Below are 12,557 nucleotides of genomic sequence, written 5' to 3'. Positions count from 1 at the left end.
CTACTGTGTGCACAGTAAATTTCGACCACTGAAGAAATGTCTACAGTAGGTGTCAGAAATAAGATTTTTGTAGCTCTGAAACTTCTACCTCACAGATCTGTTTCCTAAGGTGAACTGTGAAAAAGGGAGATAAAGGAAGAATCTGTTTTTGTCAAAATATATTGTTAACTATTGCAATTTCTATGTCTTCATTGGCCTTACTACTGTTGTGTTTTATCAGGCATAAATAACAACTGTCATTAAAGAACTAGACTAGCAAGTCCTTGCTCATTTCCAAAAGACTTTATCATAATCTCAAGCATTTTTTAGTTCCGCCTTCCTCTGCCTAATTACACATCCCTTCCCATCCTCCCCTGTACCTCCCCCCTCCTGATACAGCTTTGCATCCATGTTTGTGCATACATGGGAGGCAGGATCCTCATCTGCACAGGAATCACCTTTCGTGCTTTGTAAGTAGAATTACACTATACAAAACATCACCTTAGTTAGAGAGAAGTAGTTGTGTGCTTTGGTATCCTTGTCATAAATTGCTAATTGCAAGGTTTCAGTGTTTGAAAGAGTTGCTTGACAGAGAAGGTGACCTCCCTGCTAGCAACACCAGAATACTGATGAGCTTATTCACTTCCCTTTGAGGCAGCTGTAACAAGGGGCAGTTCGATTTCACTATTAGCAATAGACAGAGGTCAGGTTTTTGTAACTATTTTGTAGCTACACTAAGAATATAACCCAAAACACCTCCTAAAATTTGCAACAACTATTAATCCAGAAGAGCAAATGAAGTAGCAGAGTTTGTAAATGTTTAAGTAACAGATCAGTCCTTGCCAAAGACATGCATTAAAGGCTTCAGTAGCTTTCCATGATATCTTGTTTAAGCAGGCTTTCCTGTTCGCAGGCCTTATCTCTTTGTTGTACTCGTATTATTTGAGAAATTGCCTGTCAATGCTTATGTGCATAAAAGTTATTTCTCAAGAGCGATGCCACAGTGTGCTTGCCTTGTCCATACTAAGCACTCGGGACAGTGCGATCTCTTTGAGGCTTCCCTGGATTAAACAATAGGCACACTTCCTGAAACGGATGCAGGGAGGGGTCAGGAATAACTCTACTTCCTCAATCCATCATCCCTTTCCCGGCCAGCACATCAGAGCTGGGAGCATCTAATTCGCCACAATTATGGGCCAAGCAGGAAATGGGAGAAACCACGACTGAGGTGTGGCTTTGATTTATGGCTTCTGGTGGCAGTAACAGCCTCACCCATTGCCCAGTACACTGAAGTAAGTCTAAGTAGTGTGTTAGAGACAGCTCTGATAATGCTTGTGCTCGGGAAAGCTTGAGGGTGAGAGCAGGGAAGATCACTTACCTAGGGCTAGGGGGAGAGAGTGGCAGGTGAGCAGATCTGCATGACTCACTTCAGACATGGAGAAGTGACCATACAAAAAGCATGTCAGACCATTGTAGTTGATGTTCCTTGCTGAGATGGTCAGGGTTATGGTGAGCCCACACACAGTGTATTACAAGCTTCAGCTGTGCTTATAGAGCAGAAAAACACACTATCCCATTTTCCTAAGGGGTTGGCAGAGCAAGCTAGCTATAGGAAACTAGAAGGCATTCAATACCATTTGCAAACATCTGGAAACATTGAACTCATTAATTGTATGTTTTTCCTAATTGGTTTACACTTCCTTGTTCTTAGTTTTTCCAGAAAGTCTGCTCTCTTCCAAATTATTCCTGAATATTTTAACAGCATAGGTTGTGTTACAGAAGTTTGTATATGGAATTCAGTTTCATAGCTCTGTCAAGTACAGAACCAGCTCAGAGCCACAGGAGAACCCTATTTTACACACTGATACCCACTCCAGTGAAAGAAGCCACACATTTAGGGAACATTCATGAATTTGGTACAGGTTTTATTGGAAAGTTCCTGTAATTGTGCTTCAAAGTCTCCAGATACAGTTCGGTGTGTGCTTTCTTCTTGTTGTGCATTGGACCTGTTGTGAATTAATTACACCCACTGCATCTACTGCCTGGCTCTGAGTAGTCTGCAGGCTAAAACTGCATAAATCCCTGACAAACCTTCCAAGTCTTCATATTCGTTGCAGAAAACATTTTGAGGTAGAAAAAAATATGTGGGAAAGCCTGGCCAGTAGGGCTGCTTTTATAGCTATTTCTCTTAGTGCGGATAACTTGGAAGTTCCAGAGATATCACCATTTGCACACCTGCAACAGCACAGAAAGACTTATCCACCCACCCAATGAGGCAGGCTCTGCTATCTCTGAACTTTACTCTTAACTATTGATTTAGTTTGAATCTGGGCATTTGTCTCAGAACCCATGCTGCCAACATTTCCATTTTGATAATTAAGAGCCACCAATACAGTTCCAGAGCACAGAAAAAATAAAGTTATAGATTCCATTATAGATTAAATGATTTTTTTTGCATTGCTTTTCTGTAAGTAAGGCTTTTCCCTTGGTTTTAGTTTCCATACTCCAACCCTAAAGATGTGGATATTTGCCAGTACGTTTCAGAGTTGACCTGCCATTTGTAGTCAAAGGAGCACCTGACACTTGTGAAAAAAGAAAACACACCTGCCAGCATGGGTCACATCACCACAGTAGTATTCAGATGCAAATGAGTGAAAGCCTGACACCTGTTTTCAATACTGGTGTATTTTTCAGCACTTCACCTGCTTGTTAGGTGTTTAAGAATACATAATTGTGGTCTTTTAACTCTTAAAATCGTATTTCTGAGCTGTCCTATTATACCATTTTGGTTTTGGATAATTTTATGGTTGCAGACTGGGAAGCATCTTGTATCAGTAACTGTGAGGTTATGTTGTACAGGAATACCAGCAGTACCTGTATTCCTTCTTCCACAAGGAAGAATTGAAGCCATGGAGAATTTAAGAGCTTTCTATGAAGTTAACTCTTGCTGAAGCTTTTAATGTTGTAAAGAAAGAACAATACACATCCTCCTGTCTGCTAAAGCCAGTACTGGTCTTTGAAGCTTTGTTCAAAAATTGATCACAACCTTATTGTCCTCCTCTTCTACCCCTCTAGACCACCAGAAGAGTCAAGCTGGAGAAAATAGGTCAGACATCCTAAAAGCAAGGCTCTGCCTGCCAGAAGTCCCAGCAGAGGTAACAGCAGAGCCAGCCCAGTTCCCCCACACCTCACAAGCAGCAAGCCCTACCCAAGGGCCTGGTGTCAGGGGCTTGCACAGCACCCGCTGCACAGAGCAAGTATTCTCACCAATACCCTGCCTAAACCTGACCTCTGATATACCTTGAAGTAATTCCAGAAATGCCACACACGTTAGGAAAAGCTCACCAGCTGTGGAAGCAATTAAAAGATAGGAGCAGAGTTAAACATGACTCAGAGCTTCCCCAGGTACAGAGCCCAATGCACCCGACTTCCCCATTCCTCAGGGCTGTTACCTGCATGGGGTGGGAGCAATTATCAGGATAGCGTTAAGCACTCCCCCTCCTACAGTACTATAACAGCAAGTGCCTGAGGACTCCTCGAAAAACTAAATAGTGCTAAAAATCACACAAACATCCCTTGCTTCATAACCTAGCCTCCTGAAAGCCTACACCAGCCACATACCTCACCCAGCGAGCCTTCTCCACACCCCTGGAGGCTCCCCACTCCCATTAAAAACCCTGTGGGCGTCCCGCTCCCCTTAAAACCCCCGCGGCCCCGCTCCACCCTCTACCTACAGCCCCGAGCCCGGAGCTGCGCGGGGCGATGGCGCCACCGTGCGGGGCGGACCCAGCTCCGGAGCCGCTTCCACCACAGCCCCGGCGCCTCACAGGGAGCCCGCCCCGGGGCGGAGGCCGCGGGCCCGGCCCCGCGACATGGCGGCGGCAGGGATTGGGGTGTGCCTCTGCCTCTGCCTGCTGGCCGCCGGCTGCGTGCTCGCTGTGGAGGCTGCGGGGCGCCCAGGTGCTGCGGGCCCCGGGGGCAGGGAGGGCGGCCGGGCTGAGAGCCCCCGGCCCGGGCAAGGCGGCGCGGAGGTCCCGGGTGAAGGGTGGTCCCCGGGGGCACGGCGCTGCTGGAGGGCTGCGGGCTGCTGGGGGCACCAGAGCCTTCCCCACGCTGGCTTTGGGGTTTGAGCCGCTCAGGGCTTTGGTAAAGCTGCTTGGGAGGCTGCTGCTGCTCATCTGAGGTGCTGCCGGCAGCGTGTGTGGTGGCTGAAGCGCCATATAGCTCCCCGCCTGAAGGGGTATTTAAAAAAAGGGGTATTTAAAAACATGCACGTGCCATGCCAGATAGGTTTGTTTATTTATTTATTTAACCTTTCTGTTTGTATAGCGTGGCAGTATCTGATGTTCACCGTCACAATCCTTTTTCCACTTGTTCGTAAAGTTCAGAAGTAGGTAGAACCATAAAAGACTTTCACCGCTTTTTCTGTACAAAGCTGACGGTAGCCGAAGAGCAAACGTGCTGTGGGAGGAAGCGGTGAAATTAAAAGGGAAGTGAAAAATACCATAGTTCTGCCTGGGCCAAACAAGAAGGGAACCTCTGAGTTCCTACATGTTGAAGGAATGAATCCCAGTATTTACCTTATAAATCCCGGTATTTATCCCTACAAAGCCATTAGATAATTTGATTAAAAGATTCCATGATTTTTCTCAAGTCCACTTCATGGTTAATATTTGATACAGAAAACTTCCAGGAGGCATTAAGTCTGCATGCGCTAGCTTTTATGTACTGGAGCTCAAGCTAATATGGCCTAATTCTATTTTCTCTTAGATGGCATGAATGTCTTGTTTATAGTTGTGGATGACCTACGTCCTGTTTTGGGTTGTTATGGAGATAAACTTGTAAAATCACCAAACATTGATCAACTTGCTTCTCAAAGTGTTGTGTTCAACAATGCGTATGCACAGGTGAGATAGTCAAAAATGTTTTATCTCTGTGAAATACACACTAGTGTTATTACAGTAGGTGTTAGGCATTGCCTGTTAGGCAGATCTTTGGGGGGAAAAAAAAAAGAAATTAAGTAGTTCTAGTGGAAAACAGATGGTTAGGCTGAACTGTAACGTATGGACTTATCTTTATGAAGGTAAGAAACAAAACCAGGTCACTTGAATGCTTGTATTTCTTTAGCACCTTGGAGGAGCATTATATCACTCAAACACTTTCACTATTAACAGTAAAATGCTGCTTTACTAAATTAAAATTATTTTCTTTCATCATTCATGATAATTATTTTACAGTTGGGAATTTATATTCTTAATAAGGATGCTGTTCATCCCAGCTTGAAGTAATATAAAACATTTCACTGCGGTTCTGAGCTTTTGGATGTTTTGCCCAGCCATGTCTAAGTCTGTAGGTTGCTGGCGATATATTGTGTTTTGCTTTATGTTCTGGTTCTCTTTTTGGATGTCTCTCTCCTCAGCAAGCTGTGTGCGCTCCAAGTAGAGTGTCATTTCTTACTGGACGCAGGCCTGATACTACCCGACTGTATGATTTCTACTCCTACTGGAGAGTACATGCAGGAAACTATTCCACAATGCCCCAGTATTTCAAGGAGAATGGCTACATGACCATGTCTGTAGGGAAAGTTTTTCATCCTGGTATGGTTTGAATTTTCCTCTGCTTAAAATACTTTTTATATATTCCCATAAACAGACTTTACATATAAGTATGAGCTATGTGATTCCTGTCTATGTGGATGACTTGAATTGTTATCATGGGGCAGACTGAATTATAGGTTGTCTTTGAATCTTAATCTTACATTCATCTGTAATGCCTCAAGATTTATTAGATGAGCATTATCTAACAAATATTTTCATGTATTGTTTAGGGATTCTGGGAACAAATGTTTGCAATTCTCAGAACATGTCTGGAAATTAGGTAACTGCTAAAGATGAAACAACTGAACATTGTCATGGTTCTGCATGTACACATTTCATGTTTCACGATTGGCTGTCTGGACTGGGAGGCTTAGAATATATGTCTGATACTCCCAGTTAAATAGGCAGTTGGTTTGCTAATTAAAAAGCAATAACACAACTGAGTTTAAAAAATATAATACTTAACGTGATGCTCTTTCTAGTAATTCTTTATTAGAGAACTACACTTGTATGGATATATAGCCATTCAATTGATATGATTAGGGATATACATATTATTAATCCTGCTTTTTTTTCTTTTTTTTTTTTTTCTTTCCTAAAGTAAGATTCTTTGAGAAGCTTGAGTCTCTTTCCCCAATAATAACATATTTCAGGGAAAATTGCCTTAGACTTTTTGACTTTTATTTCTTGGATATTTTCTTTGCTTTCTGAGTTGTCAAAGACCATTTCGAATATTTCTACATTTAGAATGCAGAATTCAAAAAACAAAACAAAACAAAAAAACACAAACCAAAACTGAAAACAAATTTGTTTGAGCTTTTCCTGATTTAGTTAACTACTAGAGCATTTCTTATGTCTTCACTCTTTACCCTTTTCAGGGGTTTCATCCAATTACCATGATGACTATCCATATAGCTGGTCCATTCCACCCTTTCATCCTTCTACTGAAAAATATGAAAATGATAAGGTAAGGGTAATTTGTGGGATGCTAACAAAATGTTTTTTGGGTACAACCAAGTTCTCCATCTGGAGCACAAGCCTATACTCTGTTTTAGTGATTGTAACACTGCAGGGAAACAACTAGTCCAGTTTGATACTGTTGCCCAGACTTCCAAGAGAAGATCTATGCTTCAGTTAGGTGTGTCATGTTAACTCAGGTGCTCATTCTTAAGTATTTAGAAATCAGAATTTGGAAATATGGTTCTGCAATATAAAGGTGCTTGCAAGTGATTTTAATTTGTGTCTAGGTCATGAAGTCTTTTATCTGAGAAGTGCTATTGTCAGCTTTCATACTAATCTTGTGCTGTTCAGTGACAAAACGTTGTCATGGGCTTGGTGAATTTAAATCAATTCAATAAAGAGCTGAGATGGGGAGTGGAATTCATAATTAAAATAATCTTTAAATGATCTGAAACTGTCTGATTCAATTTTCTGGAATGTTTGTTACTCTTAAGCGTTGGCTAAAAGAATCTGATTTGCATTTATGCAAGTGCTATACTAACATCCCGTGATGGAGGCTATACATTGCAAGGCTTGGAGGTCCAGCCATGAGGCTACAGGCAGTCTTGGTGATATTTGTTCTTGCATTTGCTGCTGAGAAATTCTGATTTTAACAACACTGTTTGCATCCATGACATACTTTGCTTTATGTTCATTAACAACTCTCCCAAGCACCCTGCTGAGGCCACCTTTTCTTGGCAGCCATGTAGTCTAATTTATCTTTCCTTGCTGACTGTACATCAGCCATTGCTGGCACTTGCTCAGAAATTAATGAGGTAGTAGTAGGTTCCAGGCAGCTTTCTATGAGCTCTTGGGATCAGAAGGAGCAAAACTGCATGTGTATAGAGTAACCACGTTCTACCTTCTTACCAGTAGGTCAGAGATGCTATTCATTATAGAAGCTATGTGTTTTCCTGTGTGACTACTTCTAATCTTCTGGCCAGCTTTAGAGAGGATTCTGCTTTTCCTTAGACGTGGAAGCTGCTATGTATTAAGTGCATTCTTCAACCTCTGAAACTTTCTGTCTCAGTCATCAATGTACTTGGTGCTTCCAGTGTTCGTAGAAATTCTGAAATTCCGTTTTGTATCCAATCTGCAGAACCTTTTGCTGATAGAAGGACTGAGAAATGAATTGGTTTGATAGCTACGGAACAGAGGATTACTTCTTTGCTTCTACAGAAATTACTTAACTAATTCTTTTTTCAAAGACTTGCAGGGGAAAAGATGGAAGACTTTATGCAAACTTGGTGTGCCCGGTCGATGTGACAGAAATGCCTGGTGGTACTCTGCCTGATATTCAAAGCACCAAAGAGGCCATACGCTTACTGAATGTTATGAAAACCCAGAAGCAAAAATTCTTCCTGGCTGTTGGTTACCACAAACCACATATCCCATTGAGGTACCCGCAGGTGAGGAACCTGAAGACTGTGGGGAAAGGAATTTAGACAAGTGCTTTTTTTCTTTTCAAAGCTGTTTCATGAATGCTTTATTGTTACTGTTTCTGGGAAGCAAGGTGAAAAACAGCATTGGCTCAGTGTAATTTTAGCAGTTGTCTGTGTTGAATTTCAAAATGTTTAATGAGGGAGTTGTGACCAGTCAGCCAAAAGTCAGGCTCCTACTGCCATAGTAGTGTGACAGCTATTGCAAGGAGATGCTGTTTAGCTTGATGGAGTGTGACATAATGAGGTCTTACAAGATCTTGTTCTCTCCATTTGAGTCGGTATCAAAACTTCTACTTATTTCAGAGGAAACAATGTTGGGCTTTTTATTTCAGGGTGGCTTTGAGACAGGAGGCTTTTTTTTTTTTAATTTATTTTTTATTTTTTATTTTTTTTTTTAGGTACAATACCACTTACTAACTCAGAATTTTTCAGGAGTTAGGGTTAATTAAAATACCATTGCTACCTTTTATACTTTGGGGCAGGTGAAGCCTTATAAACTAAGAATATTACAGAAGGGTCATGCAAGGAGAAACAGTTGCTGCTTTACGATGCAATTTTACAGGAGGCCTTAGAGCTGAGGATAATCTTTTGTGTGTGTTTGCATTGCAAAGGAATTTCTGAAGTTGTACCCTTTGGAAAACATCACATTAGCCCCAGATCCCTGGGTGCCTAAGAAGCTACCTTCTGTGGCATACAACCCCTGGATGGATATCAGACAGAGAGATGATGTGAAAGCATTAAATGTTAGTTTCCCTTATGGACCACTTCCAGATGACTTCCAGGTAAGCCGTCAATAACTTATTCAAATGCAAGGGAGCAGGAGGCTGCTCTTAGATGTTCTTAGATGTTCTGAACATTTAAGTTTTTAAGGAAAACCTTCTCTGTGACTGGGGTCAGGAGGGAAGAGGTCAACTACCAATCAGTGATATTAGTGTGTGCTCCTGGTTCTTTCTGTTTTCTGTTCTTGCTGCTGATGGATAAGTGTTTGTATATAAGAGAATGTATATTTGTTTTCATCAGCTGGATCTGCTTCTGTTTCAAGCCTCCCTTTAGTACATCTTTTGTAAGATTCTCTTTGCCTTCAAAGTGCATAAGTGAACATAAACACTCACTGGACCTTGAGGAGAGCAGATCTGATTGGTTTGCAACATGTTGCCTGAAAAAGCTTCTAGGAAATAGTTAACGCTTTCTAACTGCCCCTGTGCCTATTTACCTTCTTATCTGTGACATTAATCAGGCTACGGACACTTGAGAAACAGGCTTTACAAGTCAAATCCTTTAATTCAACAATGCTTATAACGCCACCCACTGGTTCTTCTATTTGTGTGGGGTGGAATGGAGGAGCTCTTTTTTTCTTCTCTCCTGTTTTCTTAACTTGCAGCGTCAGATTCGTCAGAGCTATTACGCAGCAGTTTCTTACCTGGATATGCAAGTTGGCCGGCTCCTGAATGCTTTGGATGATGTAGGACTCTCAAGTAGTACAATGGTAGTTTTTACTGCTGATCATGGTAAGCATTTAAATCTTCCTTTAGCTCACTGCTATTAACTTTTTAATTGTGCAACTCAGAGCTAGCATATGAATCAAGTGCACGTTTATATAATGTAGAGTGGAGCTGCCGTACCTTGTATATCTGGCTGGTGTGTCCCTAGCTAATGGACTGACACAGGCCTCTGTGACTGCAGTTTTGTTCCACTGCAGGCACCTCTGTCTTTAATCAAATTGAGTTTCCAATGAGTAATAGTGATCAGCGAGTTATAAGGCTGTCTGGTTGAGCTTTCTGTATTCCCACCTCCTACCCCAAGGAGTGATTCCTGCTGGGAAGAGTGCTGTTAAAGGATTGCCACCCATTCTCCCCCTTTGCAATTTGTAAAGGGCCATCTGGTACAGTGGGTGACAGGCTTTCTCATTAGCTGCTGAAGTGTGTTTTCTTGCACTTGTCATTGCTGCATGTAGAACATCTAAGCTGGTAGCAATTTGATTTCCCCTTTAATAATTGGGGTCCTGCACATTCCAGATCCTGGTGGTTTTAAAACAAAACAACAACAACAAAAAAACCCACAAAACAAAAAACACATGCATGGAAAAAAAAAAAAAAACAACAAACTGTTTGAATTTGAACATTGGGACAAATACCTCTAGCATTTAATTGTTTGTTTCAATATCTAGTATTCATTAAGATAACTCTCTGATGGTCTCCTTAATTGAGGTGGTTTAGCTGGCTTAAAACAGGATATGGCTTAACCAAAACAGTTTAAAATACACATATAATTTGGGTTGACTTTTGTGAGTAAGTGTGCACTTGCAAGTTGTAGAGTAAAAGAATTAATACTTCAGGTACTAGAGAAACTCCAGATGTTCCTCCTGAATTGCCACTCTGACTTGGGCTTTTGTTTGTAGACTGAATTTCTCTTTTTCCTTCCTACGGTTACTGTAAACAGTGTTTTCAGTACTATAGCTAGCCAAGTGATTCAAAAAATTGACACGCCACAGCTCCTCTTTTATGCTGTTTTAATGCAGATTTCATAATTCTTAGTTGGGGAAGGGGAAATAGAGATGGGTTTAATTATTTCCTTGATATGAGAGCATTAAGTTGCAATATTTATATGGCTGTTGAAATAGTTTTCACATTAGAGAGAAATCTTGTTATGTTTAAATACAGATTTGTTACTTGCATGTTAATATAACCTTGATAAGACTAGAGGCCTCAACAGCTAGAGTCAGTTTATGGTGAAAAAGAAATGACTACTAAATTACAAGCTGGCATCTGCTCTAAATTATACTCTGTGTCATCTAGGATGGTCCCTTGGAGAACATGGTGAATGGGCAAAATACAGCAATTTCGATGTTGCTACCCGTGTGCCACTGATGTTTTATGTACCAGGAATGACATCTGCTGCTGCTAGCCAACAAGGGAGGATCTTCCCCTACCTTGACCCCTTTAGCCGTAATTTAGGCTTGGTGCCTCAAGGTAAGTTTCCAGTTCTTTTATTTGCTTGCGGTGAATGTATTTAAAGAAGTGGTGAGGCAACGATATTTCACATACAGGCAACTTGTATGGGGAACCAAGATGGTGAAGGGCATGTTCTGTGTTTAGACTCAAGGTTTTACTTTGGTTAGCTATGCCTTAGTGCTCAGTGGTAACACTAGGTGCCTGTGTCAGTCCACATGCACATTGTTGTTGTGTAGTGTAGATGCCTAAAAGGATATTTGACCTACCTTTAATAGTGGCTGCTGCCATCTTTCCAACAGTGATAAGTCAACATTCTCTGTGTAGCATCTGTGCTTAAAATGGTGGCATTGGAAACTGTTTTGATGGAGGGAGTTAGGTTAAATGTTTGATGCTGGAATGCGCTTCATCTTTCTGAAGAGTTCTTTCTCAGTGATGAATATCATTGTCTTGAAGAGTTTGCACGTTTGAGAAATATAAGCACAAAAGTCTTCTCATTAAAATATGTCAAATTCATAGCCTAATATCCTCAGAGCAAACTGACACACCTTAATTGCCTTATGTTACCCCACAAACCCAGTACAAAGCACTTACAATAAACACCAATTTAATTGTCAGAGTAAGTTCCTAAAATGTTCCACCAGTGTCTGACAAATCATCATGTTTCATTATTTGTATTCTAATGCTTCTTCTAGGACAAAGCAAAAAAGTGGTTGAGCTTGTGTCTCTCTTTTCGACGCTTGCTGAACTAGCTGGCTTGCAAGTTCCTCCTGCATGCCCAAAGACTTCATTTCATGTTGCACTGTGCACAGAGGGGGCAAGCATTGTCCATTATTTTAACTCCTCTGAAGAGAAGGTGGAGACGGAGGATGGTTGTGAAGACAATAACAGGTGTCATACTGAAGAACCTGTTGCATTCAGCCAATATCCCCGGCCTTCAGACACTCCTCAGTGGAACTCTGACAAACCAAAGCTGAAGGACATCAGAATCATGGGCTATTCCATGCGTACAATTGACTACAGGTATACTGTATGGGTTCAGTTTAATCCTAACAATTTCAGTGCTGACTTTGAGGATGTCCATGCAGGAGAGTTGTATGTGGTAGAGACTGATCCCAACCAGGATTATAACATTTATAACAATACTTTACACGGTCATCTTTTCAAAAAACTTCTTGGTTTCTTTAAGCACTAGGGTTCAACAACTTTTTTTTTTTTTTTTTTTTTTTTGTATAAAGCCTTTCTGTTGTACAGAGAACAAAGACTGAATTAAAATCCTGTTTGTATAAAAACACTGGCTAATGCTTTTGTCTTGTTTCAGCCCTTATTACACTGAAGTAGTCAGTGAAATTACTTTTGCATTCGTGTTGTGTGCTTGTTTGAAAACACATCTGCAAAGAACGCACAGGGTATGGAGCCCATTCTGTGAAACATCATGTTCTTCCGTGCTCTAGTGACTGAAAAAGAAATGTTATCTGTGCTGAAACGGCTGTGAAAGGTGGGAAAAGAGAAAAAATTGTACTTGAAAGGCTGTGCAGAAAATGTGTCAGTAAGATACTATCAACTTTACCTAAGAGACTTGGAGCTGGAGT

General features: G+C 41.2%; 1 protein-coding gene across 1 annotated transcript; it reads left to right on the top strand.

Annotated features, from left to right (window-relative positions):
• The first annotated feature begins 3,831 nt into the window (after positions 1–3,831).
• IDS (iduronate 2-sulfatase) lies at positions 3,832–12,257 on the top strand. The gene is made up of 9 exons (XM_084534093.1): positions 3,832–3,939; positions 4,750–4,886; positions 5,399–5,576; positions 6,455–6,543; positions 7,784–7,984; positions 8,629–8,799; positions 9,399–9,525; positions 10,813–10,986; positions 11,661–12,257. The coding sequence occupies exons 1-9, from the start codon at positions 3,852–3,854 to the stop codon at positions 12,158–12,160; spliced, it is 1,665 nt and encodes a 554-aa protein (XP_084390219.1). The 5' UTR covers positions 3,832–3,851; the 3' UTR covers positions 12,161–12,257.
• Positions 12,258–12,557: the final 300 nt, after the last annotated feature.

The sequence above is a fragment of the Aythya ferina genome (assembly GCF_964211825.1).
Source record: "Aythya ferina genome assembly, chromosome: 13".
NCBI classification, from domain to species: domain Eukaryota; kingdom Metazoa; phylum Chordata; class Aves; order Anseriformes; family Anatidae; genus Aythya; species Aythya ferina.
Note: the sequence above shows the minus strand (reverse complement) of the source record. Positions and strands in the feature narration are given on the sequence as shown.

What these genes read in the sequence shown, in the direction of transcription:
- IDS (XM_084534093.1), top strand. Translation starts at nt 3,852, where the DNA reads ATGGCGGCGGCAGGGATTGGGGTGTGCCTCTGCCTCTGCCTGCTGGCC. An exon ending in GGAGGCTGCGGGGCGCCCAG is followed by an intron (nt 3,940 to 4,749) that starts GTGCTGCGGGCC and finishes ATTTTCTCTTAG; the next exon opens with ATGGCATGAATGTCTTGTTT. An exon ending in TCAACAATGCGTATGCACAG is followed by an intron (nt 4,887 to 5,398) that starts GTGAGATAGTCA and finishes CTCTCTCCTCAG; the next exon opens with CAAGCTGTGTGCGCTCCAAG.